This window comes from Balaenoptera borealis (assembly GCF_965194805.1).
Source record: "Balaenoptera borealis genome assembly, chromosome: 19".
Taxonomy (NCBI): domain Eukaryota; kingdom Metazoa; phylum Chordata; class Mammalia; order Artiodactyla; family Balaenopteridae; genus Balaenoptera; species Balaenoptera borealis.
In genome coordinates, this window is record NC_138878.1 from 7,633,764 (window position 1) to 7,653,042 (window position 19,279).

General features: G+C 48.7%; 2 protein-coding genes and 1 long non-coding RNA gene across 20 annotated transcripts in view; 2 read left to right on the top strand and 1 right to left on the bottom strand.

The window, feature by feature from the left end:
- LOC309616161 (uncharacterized protein) overlaps nt 1–10,747 on the top strand; it is a 153,441-nt gene extending 142,694 nt beyond the window's left edge. For 5 of the 7 annotated variants that reach the window (XR_014237302.1, XR_014237305.1, XR_014237306.1 and 2 more), the window contains one exon: nt 2,816–10,747. The gene's annotated coding sequence lies outside the window, so the exon portion shown is untranslated. The remainder of the gene's footprint in view (nt 1–2,815) is intronic. The other 2 variants (XR_014237303.1, XR_014237304.1) reach the window with 2 other exon arrangements.
- A 128-nt stretch (nt 10,748–10,875) lies between these two features.
- Nucleotides 10,876–15,647, bottom strand: LOC309616166. The gene is made up of 2 exons (XR_014237311.1): nt 15,201–15,647; nt 10,876–11,893 (listed from the first exon to the last, which is right to left on the bottom strand). It is a non-coding gene; the product is annotated as an uncharacterized lncRNA (long non-coding RNA).
- A 1,747-nt stretch (nt 15,648–17,394) lies between these two features.
- MAF (MAF bZIP transcription factor) overlaps nt 17,395–19,279 on the top strand; it is a 362,282-nt gene continuing 360,397 nt past the window's right edge. For 7 of the 12 annotated variants that reach the window (XM_082366380.1, XM_082366379.1, XM_082366381.1 and 4 more), the window contains exon 1: nt 17,397–18,698. In XM_082366380.1, the coding sequence (XP_082222506.1) occupies nt 17,572–18,698 (1,127 nt within the window). In that variant the 5' untranslated portion in view covers nt 17,397–17,571. Of the gene's footprint in view, nt 18,699–19,279 lie in introns of all 12 variants that reach the window. The other 5 variants (XM_082366384.1, XM_082366386.1, XM_082366385.1 and 2 more) reach the window with 2 other exon arrangements.

Genomic DNA, 19,279 nt, shown 5'->3' on the forward strand with positions numbered 1-19,279 from the left:
GAGCTCATTTCATAGCTAAGTCAACAGCATCTCAGCAAGGACAATGAAGAGAGACAAGGTCGTCTCTTGCAGAGCACGGGCCACAAGTCAGGAGGGTCAAGATCGTGTCCCGGCCCCAACCGACCCAACATGGCTTGGGCAAGACTCGTCTCCCAATGGACATTCCAAAGCACTGTACCAAAGAGTTATTAGCTGTAACGAGAAGGCACATGCTGGTGGATGATTTGATTGAAATGAAGTGTCTGTACAACGAGAGTGGTACCCCAGCAGATGTACTGACACTTCCCATTGCCTCCCAAGTTGGAAGTAAGGAGGAAACCAATTTTTGGCTGCTGCGTGCCAGGCACCGTGTGGGATTACTGCCACACGCTTTGAAATAGAAACAGCTTTGAAAAATGTGGATGCATGTATAGAAGCGTAGACTTCTAAGACATAGTTCTGTGCTCCTTTGATGTAACCCTGACATTTTACGGAGAAGAGACTCCCCTGAACGTCTTATCCAGAAGGGTTAGTTAAGGCAAGGTGTGAGCACTCACTCCCTAGAGCAATGAGAAAAGCCCTGCCTCTGAGTGTGTCGTCAGTAATTATTCCCTAACCCTGTAAGTTGTGCAAGGGTATGTGGCCTTGACGACTTCAAACCACAGCACGGTGCCCTGACTCGACTGTGCCTGAAGACAACATAAGCACAGTTTTAAGCCCAGGCTTTATTTTTTCTTGTATCTTTTCTCTTTTCATTTGTTTAGTATGTGTTTTCCCTTCCCAACTTGTGTTGCATAACATCAGAATTTGTGCCAAACCTCTGTAGACAAGGATTTGGCAATAGGGGCACTTGCAGTGAGACCCTGTCACTGTATTTGGAAAAATTAGGTGACCAGCCAGCTGGATTTTATTTCTAATAGCTGGGAGAGATCAGCACAGGGCAGAATGATGGACGTGCTCATTCAGCGGCACCAATGAGCCCTGAACTGGGGTCAACGAGACACGCCTTTAAGCCTTCAAGGGAATATTCCATTCCATCCAAATCCATTGGTTCTCACAGAACCACAGGAAACCAGTGAGAGTGAGCCAGTCAAGGTGCACTTCTGTCTGTGAGATGTGTCCCGTCACGATGAAGCTTCAGGAAGGCTCAGCAAAGTTGTTCAGGAGAAATTTTCTTCTTCCCCAGGTGAAATGGAATAATCACAGGGAATTCCATATGAAGTAGATTCCCCTAGAGAGATGAACAGATAGATACCAGTGAGGGAAAAAATAATATATTTTTTTTCATTTCCCTGAGATTTTCATTTCTGGAAAACCAAAACATGAAATATACTAAGTGCTGGGGGTACCAGGGGCATATCCACAACAAGGGTTTACCTTTCTGTCTGATTTTCCAGTTTTCTTACTTAAAGCAGGAGGGTGATAACACTGGTTCTTTTTGTCACCAATAAGCTGTTGTTCTGCATGTACTCTAAGGGGCTGATGTTATGTCTAAGAGGCAAAGATGCGTTTGTGCCTGGAAGATACCGCAAAGAAGTTCAAAAAGCTACTGCTTCGATGGCCTTTCCCATGTCCCCTGGAGCTACTAAAAGAAATTTGCACTCTGTACATAAAAATGGGTGGATGGACGCATGGATGGACAGATGGATGGGTGGATGGATAAATGGACGGGCAGATGAAATGATCTACGGATATGGATGAGTAACAGGATTTGTTATCCCTCTATCTACCCGACTAACACAAAATCTGACACAGGACAAGCTTTCAGTGAGTAAAGACCTGACACTTAAGGATTTCAATGAGGGTCAGCTGGTCACTCCCTTTCAAGACTTGGGCTGGGGGAAAACTCAGAGTCATCTTACATACGTTGATATTTGTTCATTCATCAAAACCTAGGGATTCAGACTTGTCATTGGTGTCTTCATGCATCAGTGAAGCACGTGAGTAGGTCCTTGGGGGTAATTTGAGGATCCCTGCTCCTCCAAGACGGTTTCCAAAAATCTTAACATTAGTAGGATGAAAAGCAAGAGTTGGCTAGAGACCAATTAAAGAAAACTTGATAAATAAACAAAATGCAAAAAAAAAAAAACTTGCCTTCTTCCAAGTCTGTCATGAGAAAGTCTAAAGAAAAGTCCCAACACCCTTGCTGACGACCTCCAGTTCCTTGCTCAAGGCACTGTCCCCATCAGGGGCGATGTCCCCATGGCCTGAATCACCATGAGTCCATTTTCAAGTGCATTAACCTCAGAGCCCCCATATTCATGGAAAGATGATGCAAGAGGAATAAAATCAGGACCAAAAAATAGAAGTCAGGTGTACCTGTTTCATTTTGCAGCGAAATCTACCCTTCCCTTAATGCAGGTTTCTGTTTGAATCACCCGAGGGGATGATATTTTAAGGCAGTATGATGCCAGAGTTACCACTGAGATCTTCACAGTCGTCTCTAGAGGAAAAGTTCCCTTAAGATCATACGTTGTTAGTGCTTCGTGCCTGGAGATGTTTTCTCTCCCTCTTGGCCAAACCCTTTCTAGACAGTATTCTGAGTCTCCTCCTCTCTTACTGTGGTAGAATTTGAGTCTATTGCGCAAGCTTTCATGTAGGAGCACCGAGAAGTTAGGTGCTGGTATGAGTTAGCTTGAACCAGGACGCAGAGGTGAAACATAAGACCCTTGGATCAAGGTGCTCTCAGCATCGTGAGGGGAATAGAGAGTAAACAGGCAATTACAAAAGTCTAGCAGGAGAGACCCTTGTGATGGAAATGGTACACATCCTGACCATGTTGGTGGCGACCATACAAATCTACGCACGTAATAAAATTGCATTTTATTCCTTTCAGCTGCATGTGGGTGTACAATTGCCTCAAATTTTCAAGAAGTCAAATATATATGGATAATTACAATGCACAGTCCCAAAGGCTGTGCTGGCGTTGGAGCGCAGAGTGGAAACATACCGTCTCACTGTGATTAGGAGAAGCAACCAGAGAAGGTCTCCCAAGGCAGGGGACCTCATCACAGGTAAATGCGAGGACGTGGGAAAGGACATGCAGTGTAGACATTGGCCCGTGCCTCCCCCACAAGCCGGCGCTCCCACCGGTCTACTGCTGCCTCTCTGGGTTTGTGCCACTTCTTTTAGACCTAAAAGAATGCCTGCTTTAATCTGTAGCAGTCTCCCTTTCTCTCCCTCTCTTTTACAGGTCATTTAGTTGTCAGAGAAACTGGAGCCTTTGTCATATAGAATTGCCCATATTCTGGATTTGAATGGTTGCTTCTTCATGGGGTCTGGATCATTTCTCTATCCGCTGTATCTCCTGATAGTGGTAATTTATCACCATCACCATCATCATCATCATCATCATCATCATCATCATCATCATCATCACATTATACCAGATCTTCCCAGTGTTGTTGGAAAGGTGAGAATGTAGGCAATCGAGTGCTAGCTTCTAGAAGTCTAATTCCCCTATCGTGTAACTTTAAACCAAACCTTTCTTCCCTGCGACGTAGAACACGGACCACAGTCTCATGTTGGTGCTCAAGTCTGGGGCGTGATTCCAGTACAAAGATGATGCACGGACTTGTGCAATGGCCAAGAAGGGCCGGCCCTGCAGCTGCATTCAGAGCAGGGAGTTTCTGGAAACAGACCTTTCTGACGGTAAGTTCCAATAAAGCTGGTGGGTGTTATATTAATGACTAGACTCTTAGTCACCTCAAGGGAACCGAGATCAGATGACACCAGGACGGTAGAGGGAGGTGAGATATTCGCAATTTGGATTGCAGATGTGAACATAATTTCAGGGGCATTTTCATAATCGTTCTTACGCTTCGATTAAATGCCTCACATACTACTGGCCTACAAGCTGGGAGGCAGGGGTGAAGTGAGGAAATCCAAGGTTATTTATTTGCCTTAAAACCTATGCTCTGAGAAGGCCAGGAGAGGGGATATACCTCATCTTTAAAACACAAAATCTTCACTTCTCAGCTCCACCTGTGCACTTTAGCACTCAAAAACAACCCACAAAGAGACCAGTGTGTAATCGTGTGTAGCAAACACCAATTCGGGGATAGTAACAGAGATTTCAAAAATGTCAAAGGCACTTTTATAAAAGGAGAGGAAAAGATTAAGTACAAAAGCCCTGTATCATTTGCCTTTGACCCTTAACTCCTTTTCCACCTGCCTGTAAAACAGACTTCCTGGGGTCTTTTCCACCTGAAGGGTCCAATAAGACAGTCTTAGGGACACACAGGGTCAGCCTGGCATCTCTAAACACCCACTACCAGTGGAAGCCAGAGGGCTATAGGTCTAGACATTTCAGCTCACCTGATCTTTCCTCAAACTTTCTTCTTTTGATTATTTGTTCTTCTTGGGTGACCGAAACAAACATAGGAATGTAATAATAATGATGTTGCCGTGGCAGAAACAGCGTTCTCAGATCAAAGGATTCTCACTGTACACATAGAAGGACTCATTTGGTCAGCTGGTCAACACTTACCCAGTACCCCTGATGCTCCACGCTGCTGATAGGTGTTCTCGGGACGGATACAAAAATGGACCACTTCCTTGGGAATTCCCTGGCGGTCCAGTGGTTAGGATTCCGAGCTTTCATTGCCAAGGGCCCAGGTTCAATCCCTGGTTGGGGAACTAAGATCCCGCAAGCCGAGAGGCACAGCCAAAAAAAAGGACCACTTCCCAATGCCTTTCCTGATATGATATATGATATGATTTTACATACAACGCTATATTATATTATATAATACTATACTAAATTATATGATACTATGTTCTACCACATTACATTATATAGTATATTACAGTATATATTATTTGTCCATGTGTTTCTGGTATGTCTCCCTCTCGCAATAGATAGTAAGGTGGTTGGAGCATGAACTTGGCCGCCATGCTGGATTCATACCTTGTCCCACTCACCAGCTGAGAGGCCTTGGACAATCTCCCTCACGTTTCTGTACTTTAGCTTCCTTCTCAGCTAAATGGAAATAGCAGCACGTATCTCTGAGGGCTGTTGTGAACAGCCAGTGAGCTAAAGCCAAGGGCAAGGCCTGGGTGAGTAGCATGTATGTTCTGGCTGTTGGTCATGTTGTCGTTTGGTGAGGGGCCCCATGCTGTGGAGGAAGGCTCCTCCATCACACTCAGTGGTTTCCCGTGTCCCTGCCCACCCCATTTCTGAGTCTAAGTCTGAGTCAGTCAGCGTATTTCATCCCTTTGCCACAGGGGTTGGATCGGGGTGGGCAGATAACCAGTCAAATGAGCCAGACCGCTTCGACCCCAGCCATGACTTTGGTTTGCCCAACTGGGGACTCAGACCGACTCCCATTGGACCTGCTGGAGCTGGAGCTGCTCCCCCAGGGAGCCCTCGCCTGGAGTCCAGGCACGAGAGGGGTGAGGGAGCCGGCGCCAAGGACATCACGTGGCTCCTGCCTGCAACCAGCTCTGTCCCTGCACCCTGTGGGCATGTGGGCCCATAAGGTCCCTTTCTCCTTAATTCAGTTTAGGTCAGAGTGTTTTCACCTGCAACACAAAGAGGGCCAGTAGTTGGCACCCCATCATATGCTAAAGACCAAGACTGGAGGAGCACGTAAAGAACTCAGAGATCACACAGCGAGGAAGTAGCAAAAGCCCACCTTGAACCCGGTTCTGCCCCACCACTACACCATGAGCTCCCAAAGCTCCAGGAGGCTCCACAAGGGAGGTCAAGATACACCTGTGGGGATCCACGAATAAAAGGCGGGAGTCAGAGAGGGCTTCTGGGAGCAGCGGCAATTGCATTAACGACCAGCCTGTATTAAATGCTTATCAGATGCCAGTCTCCGCGGTCAGAGCTCCACACAGCCTTGCGCCGGAGCTGCGCCTGGGGGATGAGCACGATTTGGGCATGTGGAAATGGGGACAGGCGGGCTTTCGTATTTGAAGATGACGAAAGAGTGTCCATGTCCCTCGAAGCCCTGGTGAGGCAGCTGTGACTCCAGGCTGGAATGGGGCCCACTTCGGTGGCGGCAGCCAGCGCTGGAATACGGGTGGCACACCTTGGTACACCGGGGTATTTAATCACTTCCCTCCGTTCGTCCTGAATTCCATCCCAGCAAGATTTGCTGATTTCCTCCTCAGTTCCAGGGCCCGCACATCTGCACCGTGTTTCCACCCACTTCCAGCTCGGGAAGACGTAGGCCAATTAGGGAACAAGATAATTATCCTGGTAGCTGAGGGATGGGCCAGTGGACGAGTGAGAGGTGAGTGTGGGGACTGCCTTGTTGCCACATACCAGCCACCTTGCCCCTCTCAGAGGCACGCTTTCTGGGACACTTGGTGGGACAGTTTGCGTGCCTTAGCACTTCCGAAAGCAAGGCGAGGAACCGGCGTGTTCGTGTAGTCACTTTCATTTAATAAACATGTATTGAGCACCTACTGAGCGGAGCGCTGCAGTAGGCGAAGAAGCTGGAGAGATGAGAGCTGTCGTCCTGGCCTCAGGACACTCACAGGGCAGATGGGGCATTAACGTGGCACCGTGAGGACTCAGAGGCGGTGGGCACAGGGACCGGACACCGGCCCGGGGAGACCGGTGACACAAGGTGGCACAGGGAGAGGCCACCTTGGGGGCTCGTGACCTGGCGCAAGGACTCAGGTAAGGCTTTTAAGAGGAAGCCCAAGACCTGAAGAAGGAGCAGAGTTAGCCAGGAGGCAGGACAGAGGGAAGATGGGGAGGGCGTGGAGTTCCAGGTGGGCGGAATTGTACAAAGCCTCAAGAGAAAGGGAAAGAAAGAGGAACTCTGCCAGGTTTGGGGGTGACTACAGCTTGAAGGCAGGAGCAGAAAAGACAGAAGGGAAAACATTTCCTGAGACCCTCGAATGCACGAGGCGCCATAGATGGAAACGGTATGCGTAGGACGTCAGCACGGCCTTTGGCACATACTAAAAGATCAGTTCTTTTGAGCACTCACCAGGGGGCTGGCTGACGTATGCCAGGCACTGGGTACCCATGCTCGTCGTGGTGACAAAAACTCTCTCCACCTTTGACCCAGGGGGAGACTGAGGCCTAGAGCCTGGGTCAACCAACTTGCCCAGGTCTCACACCTGGGATGGAGCAGGATTCAGACCCCACGTCGGCCTGGTGCCAAAGGGCAGCATCTCCTGGCTCAGCAACCCTCAGAAATCCATGCTTCACCTTCTCACTTCTCGGCCACTAAAGGCTCTGAGCGTCGTTGACCTAAAAGCCCAGCATCTTCTGGCCTGGAGACGCAGGAGGCTTTGGCCCTCCCATTCTGCCCCCACCTCACTGGCTCTGTCATTTTGACCTCAACGATATTGTGACCTTGTCATTGAGACCCACCAGTGCTTTACAGAATCACAGCATGGCAGCTCTGTCTGTGCATATGGGTATCTGGTCCATGCTTACCTACCCCGTATTCAGCCTCAAAGGGCCGAGAACATTCCCTCCGTGCAATCCAGATTTTTTTTTTAACCTCTTCGTGCAGTCCAGCCCATTTTCAGTTTGAAAAATGAGCTGGAGAAGACAGGGAAGCTTTGCTGAGGTCAGAGGTGAATCAGCAGCCTGCCTCCATGCCGACCCACCTTCCCCAACCGGCCAGCGCCCACATCACTCAGCCCCGATTAGCAGCTCTTCACGGAGGCTGGAGCCCACAGTCGGTGACGCTCGCCTGAAGAGTCCCCATCATTCCTCGGGAGCCCCGATGATGATCCCCGGCCGAGTCTGCTGCAGCAGCCAGCACCAAGTTCTCAGGCAGGACAGAGACCCCGGAGAGCAGGTCATAAATACCCGCCGGCTCCTTCCTGCTTTCATGCCCAGCTTCCTCTGCAAGGTGGTGAGATGGGAACCAAGAAGGGCAGATTCTGCGAAAGCCTGCACGTTGAGATCCTTTCAAGAGAGACCGGGGGGAACCAGTTGCAGCTCAAAGGTGGACACTGGCAACTCTGAACTCTTCTGTTCAAGAAAACGCCTTGCCATTGTAAAGCAATTATACTCCAACAAAGATGTTTAAAAAAAAAGAAGAAAATGCCTTGGAGCCTCCCGGCTTCACAACTGGCATGGGGAAATGGCATGAAAGGTGGTGATCGAAACGAGAAAAACCAGGGGGGAAGGAATGGATCGCAAAGAGGCTTTTATACACACACACAGTTCTTCTGCTTAGTTTTTCTAGGTTACATCTATTTTTTATTAGTCTCTGAGGTCCCAGCTTTGGATAACTACTATATTTTGACAGGGCGAAGGTTTACAAAGATCAGGGCAGGTGAAACTTCAAACAGTTGTCTAAGTCATCTGCCATCTGCGACAGAGAGCTCTGTCTATACCAAAAAAATGTAATTTTAGAATTGATTAGAAGGGTGGGTATAGGACATCCAGATGGGGTAAGTTAGTTTAAAATTATCCCAATTACCAAATAGGCCAATTCCTTTTTTTTTTTTCAGCTTTATTGGGATATAATTGACAAATAAAAATTGTATATATTTCAGGTATACAATGTAATGTTTTGGTATAGGTATACATTGTGAAATAATTACCACAATCAAGCTAGTTAAAATATGCATTACGTCACATAGTTACTATCTTCTTTTTGTGTGTGTGTGTGTGTGTGTGTGTTTGTGTGTTAAGAGCACTTAAGATCTACCCTCTTAGCAAATTACAGTGCTCAATACACAATACAGTATTGGTCACTACAGCCAACATGCTATAGAATAGATCTCCAGAATTTATTCATCCTGCATAACTGACACTTTGTACCCTTTGATCAACTTCTCCCCATTTTCCTCCATCCTTTAATCCCCCATAACCACCATCCTAATCTCTGATTTTGTGAGTGTGACCTTTTAAGATTCTACATATAAGTGAGATCATACAGTATTTGTCTTTCTGTGTCTGGCTTATTTCACTTAGTATAATGTCCTCCAGATTCATCCATGTTGTCACAAATGGCAGGATCTCTTTCTTTTATAAGGCCAAATAATATTCCATTGTATATGTATACCAGATTATCTTTATCCAGTCACCTGTGGATAGACACATAGGCTGTTTCCATATCCTGACTATTATAAATAATGCTGTGATAAATATGGGAGTCCAGCTATCTCTTTGAGATACTGATTTCATTTCCCTTGGACATATACCCATAAGTGGCATTGCTGGACCATATGGTAGTCCTATTTTTAATTTTTTTGAGAAACCTCCATACTGTTTTCCACAGTGGCTGCACCAGTTGACATTCTCGCTAACAGTGCGCAAGGGTTCCCTTTTTTTGCCACATCTCCACCAACCCTTGTTATCTTTTGTCTTTTCGATAATAGCCATCCTAACAGGTGTGAGGTGATATCTCATTGTGGCTTTGACTTGCATTTCCCTGTTGATTTGGTGATGTTTTAGGCCCACTTAATTTTAAATGCCCACTAGGGGACTCGAATAATCCAGCGGGTCATTTTGTATAATGGGGGGACTAGGAGGGGCCGTCTCTACTGGGTTGCTGAGGGGCTTGGTCCCTTGCGATGCTGTCATCAGCAGGTCAAGGGGAGGGTCAGAAGTGCAGAGGGCACCAGCCATTTATGGAGCTGCCCTGTGGCCTCATGTGGTGAAAGACACCTCACAGGCACAATCTCTGATCCTGCCCACCTCCCATTTTGCAGGTGAGGGGCCTGCTTCTGAGAGGTGAAGCACATCAATTTCATTTGCAGCTGGTGCAAAGGTGGGAAGCGAATTAAAACTAGTCGATGGCACATCCTAGATTCAAAGCGATTTAGGCAGCAGGGAACAGTCTCGATCGAATGAGATGGACCCTAGTGGGGATCGTTGTATGTTTCCGTGCTTGGGTTCAAAAACGTTAGCCCACAAACAGAGGATAGGGGCAATACGAGGAGAAAAGGCCTGGGGCCATGCTCAATGAGTCGCTGGTGTTATGTGTCTGCCGGAGAGGTCGGGGAATTATGGTCTAGCGTGGGGAGCAGGCAGGCTGCAGCTCAAGGAGGCAGAGGGCGGGGCTAGAGCCTGGGGATCCGGGTTCAGCTCTGGAACCTGAACCCTCAGGTCGGGGCAGCGACCTCGGGGCAGCGACCTCGAGGCAGGGGCGCTTGAAATGCAGGCATATGTGGAAATGCTAAAGGCACTGACTATGTCTAGAAATGAAAAGGAAAGGCACGGAGAGGGTGTCATAGTGGTTGTCTTCTACTCCTCAGAGCCCCCAAAGGATGTAAGGATGTCGCCTTTTGAGTGTATAAAATCAAGACTCATGTAGAGAAGAAGGGATATGACTTGATACTAGACAAACAGACAAACAAACAAACAGCTTTCCTGACAGTCTCAGGACTGTGGGAAGATAGAAGGTAAAATAGGGAGGTAGTGAGCACCCAATCACTGGAGGTAATCAAGTACATGCTGTCAGGACCACACATGGACTTGTGTGGGTGCTACGTGCTTTGGTTTCCATGGACTCCTTCCACAAGAAAACTTAATTAAATTTTATGGCTTTGTTTGTATACTGACAGATAGAATCCATGCTAGATGATTTTCATTTCTTTAACTCTGATTTTAGAAGAAATGAAAATGTTTTCCTGGGCCCCTCTCCGAAGTGAATTCTGCCAAAGAACAGAGGAGTGCCCCAAGCTGCTTTTTGAGATGGTTAGGGGTGGGTGTGTTGCCGGGAGCACGCCGTGAAGCATGGTGTGCCTGCTACGATTCCATTCTGTAAAGAGTGTCCACCCGGATCCTGACTGTCATAGATGGTCACACCTGAGACCACGATTAGGGGACCAGAGTGGAGATGAGGAATTGTGGTTCTTTTGTTTGATGTCCTCCCATTTCTGTCTTGTTCAAATGTTTATATTTAACCAAGAGCATGGCTCGCTGTTTATAAAAGGACAAAATAAGAATACTGGCAAAAGGTCTATAAATTGGACTTTCATTTTTATTGGGGGTAGGGGCGGGGTTGTTTCGCTTAGTTCTCTGTTTGTCCAACCAGCAACACTGCCATGATGGATAACGCCGTGAGGGTGTCACTGGGCGAGTTTGGTGTTTTCAGTGCACAGAACAACACGTGAGAAAGCTCAGCAAAACCCATGATGCAACCAAGAACAAAGATATAACACAGGCCACAAGGGATCTCTTCTCTCAGGTCCAGCCAAACAAACTGAGAAACACACAGATTCAGAAATCATCTGCATCAGCAGACTCTTCCAGTCAGCTCACACATATTTAAGTTTGGTTTGTGTTTTCCAGAACTCCAGGTTCCAGCTCCCAGGTCGAGTGGCTGCTAAATGCCTCTGGAACAGGACCTAAGAATCACCCCAGACCCAGGGGGAGGAAGGAGAGTGACCAAAACTCTACAGAAGCAGCACTACCACCAGCCTGTCCCCCGGGTTCCCCTGCACGGAAGACACATCCTGAACCAACACTGTCCCAATATCAGGTCCGTTTCTTTATTCCTGCCTTTTTAAAAAAAATTAGTTCCGATTTCAGCACAGTAAATCTTTGAAGGGTTGAATGCTTTCGAGACAAGTTCCCTCCGTGGTATAGCTGTGAGTAGGATCAAAAGGGGTAACAGTGGAATGGTGAATTGCAAGTGGTTCCTAATTGAAGGAACAGAAAAAAGCTAGGGAGATGTCCATGGCCTGCAAAAAGGAAAGAAGGGAAAAAAAAACCCAACAAGCATGGAAATCTGTTGATTTGGAATGGCGAGAGTAGGAAAGAGGCCTCATCATTTTGGATCTCCATCTGGTGCCTAAACCCCGAAGAAGTCCTTTCGTTCAAATGTCGGTGTATGCACAGAGCTATTATCAATCACCTCCTGTCTGCCAGGCCACACTGGGTGTCTTTGTCGGGTGAGGAAGGGAGGGAAGCTGGAGCAAATCTGGGAGGTTGTGCCGGGAATTCTCACTTGAGAAAACATCTGGCTTTTCCACATCTCTGGTGCAAAACAAACAAGAATTTTATTAAATGATGTGTATTGTGTTCTAAGGTAGAACTCTTTGGGAGCCTGACACAAACAAGCAAACAAAACAAACAAGACCCCAGACTCAGGCACTTGCTACCAGGGTCCTTCACAAAGGCACAGGTGACGAGTTGTGGGTTTTTTTTTTCAGAATCCACTTTCCAGTAAACAATCTCAACAGTGTATGAAGACCCCAGACCCTTCTTCTGCCCTCTTTCCACTGCCCACCCGCACCAGGCCTATACCCCCATCAAAATGATAACCCCCCCCCCAAAGAAACCTCCAAATGTCATTTGTGTACTTTTCACTCTCTCCTCACAATTCCTCCCCTTCCCTGATGGCCTGGCTTCCCCGAAACCAAACGTGAGCCGTTCTCTAACTGCACCGGAAAATCAGAATTTATTGTACATATGTTTGTGTTCCACTTAATTAAAAAAAACCTATATTTTAAGATAAACTTTGTTAGTAATTCATGAGGTAAGTGACTATTTATGCTAATCAGGCAGAAATATATTCTCAAGCATAATGCATTACATAAATTTGAATGCAAAATGTTCAATTATGAAGTAAATACAGGTAATGCAAATAATAAATTACCTCTAATAAAAATTATAGAAGATGTGTCTTCAAAGAGAGAGCGGCTTTAACTTACAACTGTGAATTGCTTAAAGAGAAAAGAATTAATAAATGCTGATTTACTCTGATGATTATTTAGCACATAATTCACCTATTCATAACGACTCCTAGTAATCAGACTGTTGTCTCACATTCTCCAATATGAGGCAAGACTGTTTCCTCAGCAATTTTACCCTTATCAGATTATCTCGTCTGATTCGATTAATTTTCGTCCATGAATCTGCTAACAGTGATTTCTGACTTACTTGCCCTGCTCACTAAAGACTGCTAAAAGGATTTTTCTCTAACACTACAGCTAGGAACACTCCATGCCTTATCATTCAGTTCCTCTGAACAACTCTTTTCTCAAATCGATTTAGTTGGTTTCAGAGTGAAACTCAGTGGACACTGGTTAGTTCTGCACCATAAAATCAGCTCCTGGATAAACAGAGTTCAGACACTACCCTTGATGCATCTTGTTCTTTTTAGATAATATATGTCTGATTCCAACATGATATACCTGAGTTGCTGTAACTCACAATCAGGAAAACTATATTATCTTTCACTTTTAATCATTATAATTTGGATGTAAACAGGGTTTAAAAAATTTTTTTTGCATAAAGTTATTCTGTATGTACTGACATGAAACCAAAATTGTGTTTTTGATGTTACGGTTTCACAATCTCCTATGTGATTCGACCCATGCCCTCCTCCCTCCCGCCAAATTCTTCTATAAAGATTCACTGCTTTCAGAAACCTCAATGCTACTGGTTTGAACTGGTCAATAATGACAAACGCATGGTTTCTAAATTACTCTGTATTGTTCTACAGAGATTACTGGAGTATATATAGCAAGGGAGTATTAAGCAGTAAGAAGACACAGTTCATATTGTATTTGGATTAGATTGGCTTGGAGAGAAGTGAAACAAACAATGTTAGCAAAGAAATCTAAAGAAATGTGGCCTGCTGTAATTGTAGAGACTCAAAACCTGAATAGTACTAATTAAAATGAGAGAGCTCAATTGTTACAAGAGAAACGCCACTAACAGAAGACTGTAAATGTTTAGACACCCCTGTGAATCACCAAATAATAAAGGAAAAAGGACAAAAATGAGAATTAAGTTATAAGCTTGAGGGCACCACTGCTCCACGTCTAAAAAATAATTCGGATCCTCCTTTTTTTTTTTTTTTTTTTCCAAGAGAAAATGGGAGACTATAAAAGATTCTGCAATGAGAGAAAAAAAAAAATACCCTGCCTGGTTTGACAGCAGTGTACAAAAATAAACCATAAAAATGTGCAGATAATAATACATTTATCTGCCCAAACATGGGCATTTAATATCTAGAAATGACACATAATTGCAACAATTAGGTGCATGGCCATGAATCTATATATCTCATGGTCTTCATCATTGGTGAACTTTGTTTATAAATGTTGTTTATTTATAAATGTAGCAGTTTCAGTGTTCCTGACCAAAAATACTTTCATGAGAGACAGGGATCATATCTCACAGCTTTTACCAAAACTGTGATGCAAAAGGATTAAAGAAAAAAATGAATTAATTCTTCCTAAGCATGCTGAAATTCATATTTTACATGCAAAATATAAACTTCAGACATTTGTGGCTAGTGATTTTAAAAAGGCTTAGAAAAGTATTGCTATAGACAATGCTAATGACACAATATGTTTATGTAATTTAAGCAGTAAATATTCCTCTGAATACATAAACTGTAATCCCTTAACTTCATTACTAGGTGAAATACTGTTTGAGAGGAGGAAAGCAAAGGAATTCTGTTAGGTTGCATAAATATTGACATAATCTTCACTCTTTCTTCCCCAAACTAGTAATAGACATACCTCATTCCATCCCGACAAAGTACTCCCATAAAACCAAAACTACCCATATAAACAGCTTCTCTGCAGTGATGATGAAAAGAAAAAGTGCTTTTCTAGAAAACAGCAACAGTGCTGTCCTTTTAGGGTAACGATGTGCCTACAAACGTTTTGGGGAATCTCTCCTTAGGGATTCCAGGGTTTGCTGAAACCCAAGGCTGCCAGCATGAGAGAAATTAACACAAATCTAATCTGGTGTATGAAGCCAATGAGTGACACCTAAGGTCTCGTTATAAATAGTAAAGTATGCTGTCCGGTGGGTGAGAGCATTCTGAAGTGCAATGTTCAAGAAGCTGGCTTAATATATGACTAAGTGTCAGAAGTCAGGTTTTCTGAGAATTACTTTTCAGATAAACAACTTTATAGCACTGCACTTAATCTTACTTACTAGAGACATCTCATTTATCACTGAATTACAAGTAACTTTAATTCTATTGATATTGCCATAAAGCCCGTTGAAAATCCATCCCGGCACTTTTAAAGGGTTTGGGGCCCTGTTTGTTACATGGGATCCTCTTGCATAAGCCTCTCAGCCATAGTTACACTTGGAAGGCTCCTGGGTCCCCTGGCCTCTGTATTCACAGTCAAGGGGGATGGTAGGGAAAAATGATTCACGCACCTGCCAGCACTGCCTTCAGCCCCTTTCCTAACAAAGTCGGGTTCTCCCACTGCAGTCAAACTAACTTTCTGTGCCTCTTTTCTCCTCCCACCTAGGGAAACCAGCTTCTTTTCATTTCATCAACAAAACTGGACACGGATCAATTTCAACTGACCTTTGCCGAAAGGTGGCGCTGTTGAGGTAAAAACCAAGTCGGTCCAACAATAGTTTTCACTCTTCGATCGTTTTGCAGGCTTTTCAGAATTTTTTTTTTTTTAATGCACCCTCCTAGCGTCCCCCCCTCCCATAAAATAAGATAAATATGATTAACACCAAATGCATTTCATTAACTGAAGGAATCAACAGTCCAACATCCAAGCGGGCGGGCTGGTCTTCCAAACGCTGGGTCGGCTTCACGCACTCTTGCTTTCCCCCAAGTCAATCTCGGCTTCTCCATCTGGTCTATCGCTTTAAAATCTTAGAAACAGAGTTGTTGGTTCTTTTTTCTTTTCTTTCTCTTTCCTTCCTTTTTCTTTTTTGCATAAGCTTTAAAAGGATCAGTCTAGAAAACTGAATAGTCATTAGCATCCGCGACCCCGAGGGGGACATGCAGCCCCCACTCCACCCCACCCCACCCCCACTCTAGGTTTCCGGGCCCGTCCGAGAAACCACCGTTTAAAATTTAACCCTTCGAGGGGAGCTGGTGAAGGCTGGGTGGTGTTTTTTTTTTTTTCCCCCTTGTTCCTCGCCACGATCAAGTCTGAAATAATTAAGTGAAACGTAAAAGTGCAAAGGGCGCGCGGGACCCTGATAAACAGGAGTCAAATTTCATAAGGGGTGGATGAGTGTGTGTGTGAGAGAGAGAGAGAAATGAATCTCAAAGGCCAAAGACGGGCCAGAGTCGGAAGCCGGAGGGTGAGCCGGGCTGACCTGACTCCGAGCTTTCCCGGAGTTAATTCGCGGAGGAGTTCGCTCCCCCCGCAAGGGCACGCGACGCCAGCGGGCAGCCAGCCCCCGCGCGGAATGGCTCCTGAACAACTTATTTCACCTCCTTTAAAAGAGGGTGATAAAGCGCGCTTTCTCTTTCCGCCGACTCCAAACCGCCCCGGCAGGCGCGCGGCGGGGCGACGTCCTCCGCGCCGTCTGGACCCCTGCACACCCGCGCGCGGGCACCGGGGAGAGGGACAAAGAGTTTGGGCCAAGTTTGAGCTCCGGGCACTGCCAGGCTCGGGGGAAGGAAGGTCCCCCGGGCGGACACCTGGGTGCCGAAGGTGGAGCAAGGAGAAAAAGCTACCCGGCGAATTCACGACCCTGGGGATGGTGGTCGGCGGTGGGGGGGTGGCGGCGGCCAATCCCGGCCCAGCGAGTGACGGGCGAGCTGGGGCTCCGGAAGGCAGGCCTTTCTCGCTCCGAAGTAAAGCCAACCGTCCTGCCGGTCCACCCGGGTTCCCGCAGTCCCCCTGGAAAACTCCTTCCCCTCTTGCACCAAACTTTGCGCCCGGCTTTGCAACCTCCCGAGGAGGCTGCGGCGCAGGAAGGGTTAAGACTGCCAGTCCCAGCTGACAGTCAGCTGATTGGGCCCTGATTGACAGCTCGGAAAAGTTTCCTTGTTTCTATATTATGCTAATCGCGACCGCTCTCGCCGCCTCCCATTGGTCTGGAGTACCAGTCAATTTCCCTTTTGGGCCTGACGTCACAAGTGCTATAAAACTCAGCAATTGCTTTAAACTCTTCTTGCTGGATCAGAGGCTTTAAAATCTTTTTTTCATCTTCGAGCTGTAGCTCGGGCTGCTCGTCGGCTCGGCCTCTCCCCTTTTGCTCTCCGCCTCGCCTTTCCCCAGGACTTCGCTATTTCTCTTTAAAAAAAAAAAAAAGAGGCAAGAAAGAACTCCGCTCCCCCCTCCCTTTCCTCCAGCCCGGCTGCACCTCTGTCTTGCACTTTGCACGGAGGGAGGAAGACCGCGAGGTTGAGAGAGAGGAAAGAAAAAAAAAAACAAGCCAGGCAGAAGAGGAGGCGAGAAGCATGAAGTGTTAACTCCCCCGTGCCAAGGCCCGCGCCTCCCGGACAGCGGCCCGCCGCGCCTCCAGCCCGGAGCGGCCGCCGCGCGCGCCCCGCCTGCAGCCCGGGCCGGCGAGGCGAGCACTCCTTATGCAAAACGCGCAGCGGAGCGGCGAGCGGGGGACGCCGCGCACCCAGCCGGGCTCTTCTGGCTTCGCCGCCGCCGCCGCCGCAGCCCGCAGAGGACCTTCCCGAGCCTGAAGCCGCCGGCTCGGCGCGCTAGGAGGCGAGCAGGCGAGGAGGGGCCGGGGCGAGCGAGCAAGCACATTGGCGTGAGCAGGGGGGAGGGAGGGCGGGCGCGGGGGGCGCGGGCAGGGCGGGGGGGGTGTGTGCGCGCTCGGAGGTTTCGGGCCAGCCACCGCCGCGCGAGCTAGAAGCGCCCCAGCCCGGCAAGCTGGCTCACCCGCTGGCCACCCAGCACAGCCCGCTGGCCCCTCTCCTGCAGCCCATCTGGCGGAGCGGCGGCGGCGGCGGCGGCGGCAGGAGAATGGCATCAGAACTGGCAATGAGCAACTCCGACCTGCCCACCAGTCCCCTGGCCATGGAATATGTTAATGACTTCGATCTGATGAAGTTTGAAGTGAAAAAGGAACCGGTGGAGACCGACCGCATCATCAGCCAGTGTGGCCGTCTCATCGCCGGGGGCTCGCTGTCCTCCACCCCCATGAGCACGCCGTGCAGCTCGGTGCCCCCTTCCCCCAGCTTCTCGGCGCCCAGCCCGGGCTCGGGCAGCGAGCAGAAGGCGCACCTGGAAGACTACTACTGGATGACCGGCTACCCGCAGCAGCTGAACCCCGAGGCGCTGGGCTTCAGCCCCGAGGACGCGGTCGAGGCGCTCATCAGCAACAGCCACCAGCTCCAGGGCGGCTTCGATGGCTACGCGCGCGGGGCGCAGCAGCTGGCCTCGGCGGCCGGGGCCGGCGCCGGCGCCTCCCTGGGCGGCAGCGGCGAGGAGATGGGCCCCGCCGCCGCCGTGGTGTCCGCCGTGATCGCCGCGGCCGCCGCGCAGAGCGGCGCGGGCCCGCACTACCACCACCACCACCACCACCACGCCGCCGGCCACCACCATCACCCGACGGCCGGCGCGCCCGGCGCCGCGGGCAGCGCGTCCGCCTCGGCCGGTGGCGCGGGCGGCTCGGGCGGCGGCGGCCCGGCCAGCGCCGGGGGCGGCGGCGGCGGCGGAGGCGGCGGCGGCGGCGGCGGCGGGGGCGCGGCGGGGGCGGGGGGCGCCCTGCACCCGCACCACGCCGCCGGCGGCCTGCACTTCGACGACCGCTTCTCCGACGAGCAGCTGGTGACCATGTCGGTGCGCGAGCTGAACCGGCAGCTGCGCGGGGTCAGCAAGGAGGAGGTGATCCGGCTGAAGCAGAAGAGGCGGACCCTGAAAAACCGCGGCTATGCCCAGTCCTGCCGCTTCAAGAGGGTGCAGCAGAGGCACGTCCTGGAGTCCGAGAAGAACCAGCTGCTGCAGCAGGTCGACCACCTCAAGCAGGAGATCTCCAGGCTGGTGCGCGAGAGGGACGCGTACAAGGAGAAATACGAGAAGCTGGTGAGCAGCGGCTTCCGAGAAAACGGCTCGAGCAGCGACAACCCGTCCTCTCCCGAGTTTTTCATGTGAGTCTGACACGCGATCCCAGCTAGCCACCTTGATAAGTGCTCCGTGGGGGTCCGACTCGGGTGTGGGCTTGCCACTTCCAGAGCCTTGCTCGCCACCATCTCGCCCCCTCCCCTCCCGAGCTTGCCCCCCCCGCAGTTGCCCCCTGCGCGCACGCACACACACACACACAACACACACCGTGCTCCGAGTTGGTGGTGGTGGCGACGGCTGTTTTGAAGTCGGGGAGGGGCAGGTTGTCTGGCTCATGCATTGCCAATCTGAAATTCTCCATAACTCGCTGGCTTGTTTTTCTGTTTTTTTTTTTTTTTAAACACTCCCCCCCGCCCCAACGTGCTCAATGTTCAGCGATCTCGGCAGAGTTCCTCATACTCACCTTTGAAGCCTGCATCATTCACATATTTTTTTTTTCTTCTTCAGTTCATGAGCTGGTGTTCATTTTCTGTGTGTGTGTTTTTGTTTTGTTTGGATTTTTTTTTTTATTTGAGTTTTTGGAGCTTGCTGTGTTACCCCCTTTTTTTCCCTCCCCACACTCCACCCTCACTCCCTCTCCACCCATCTCCTCTGAGATAAAAGAAAA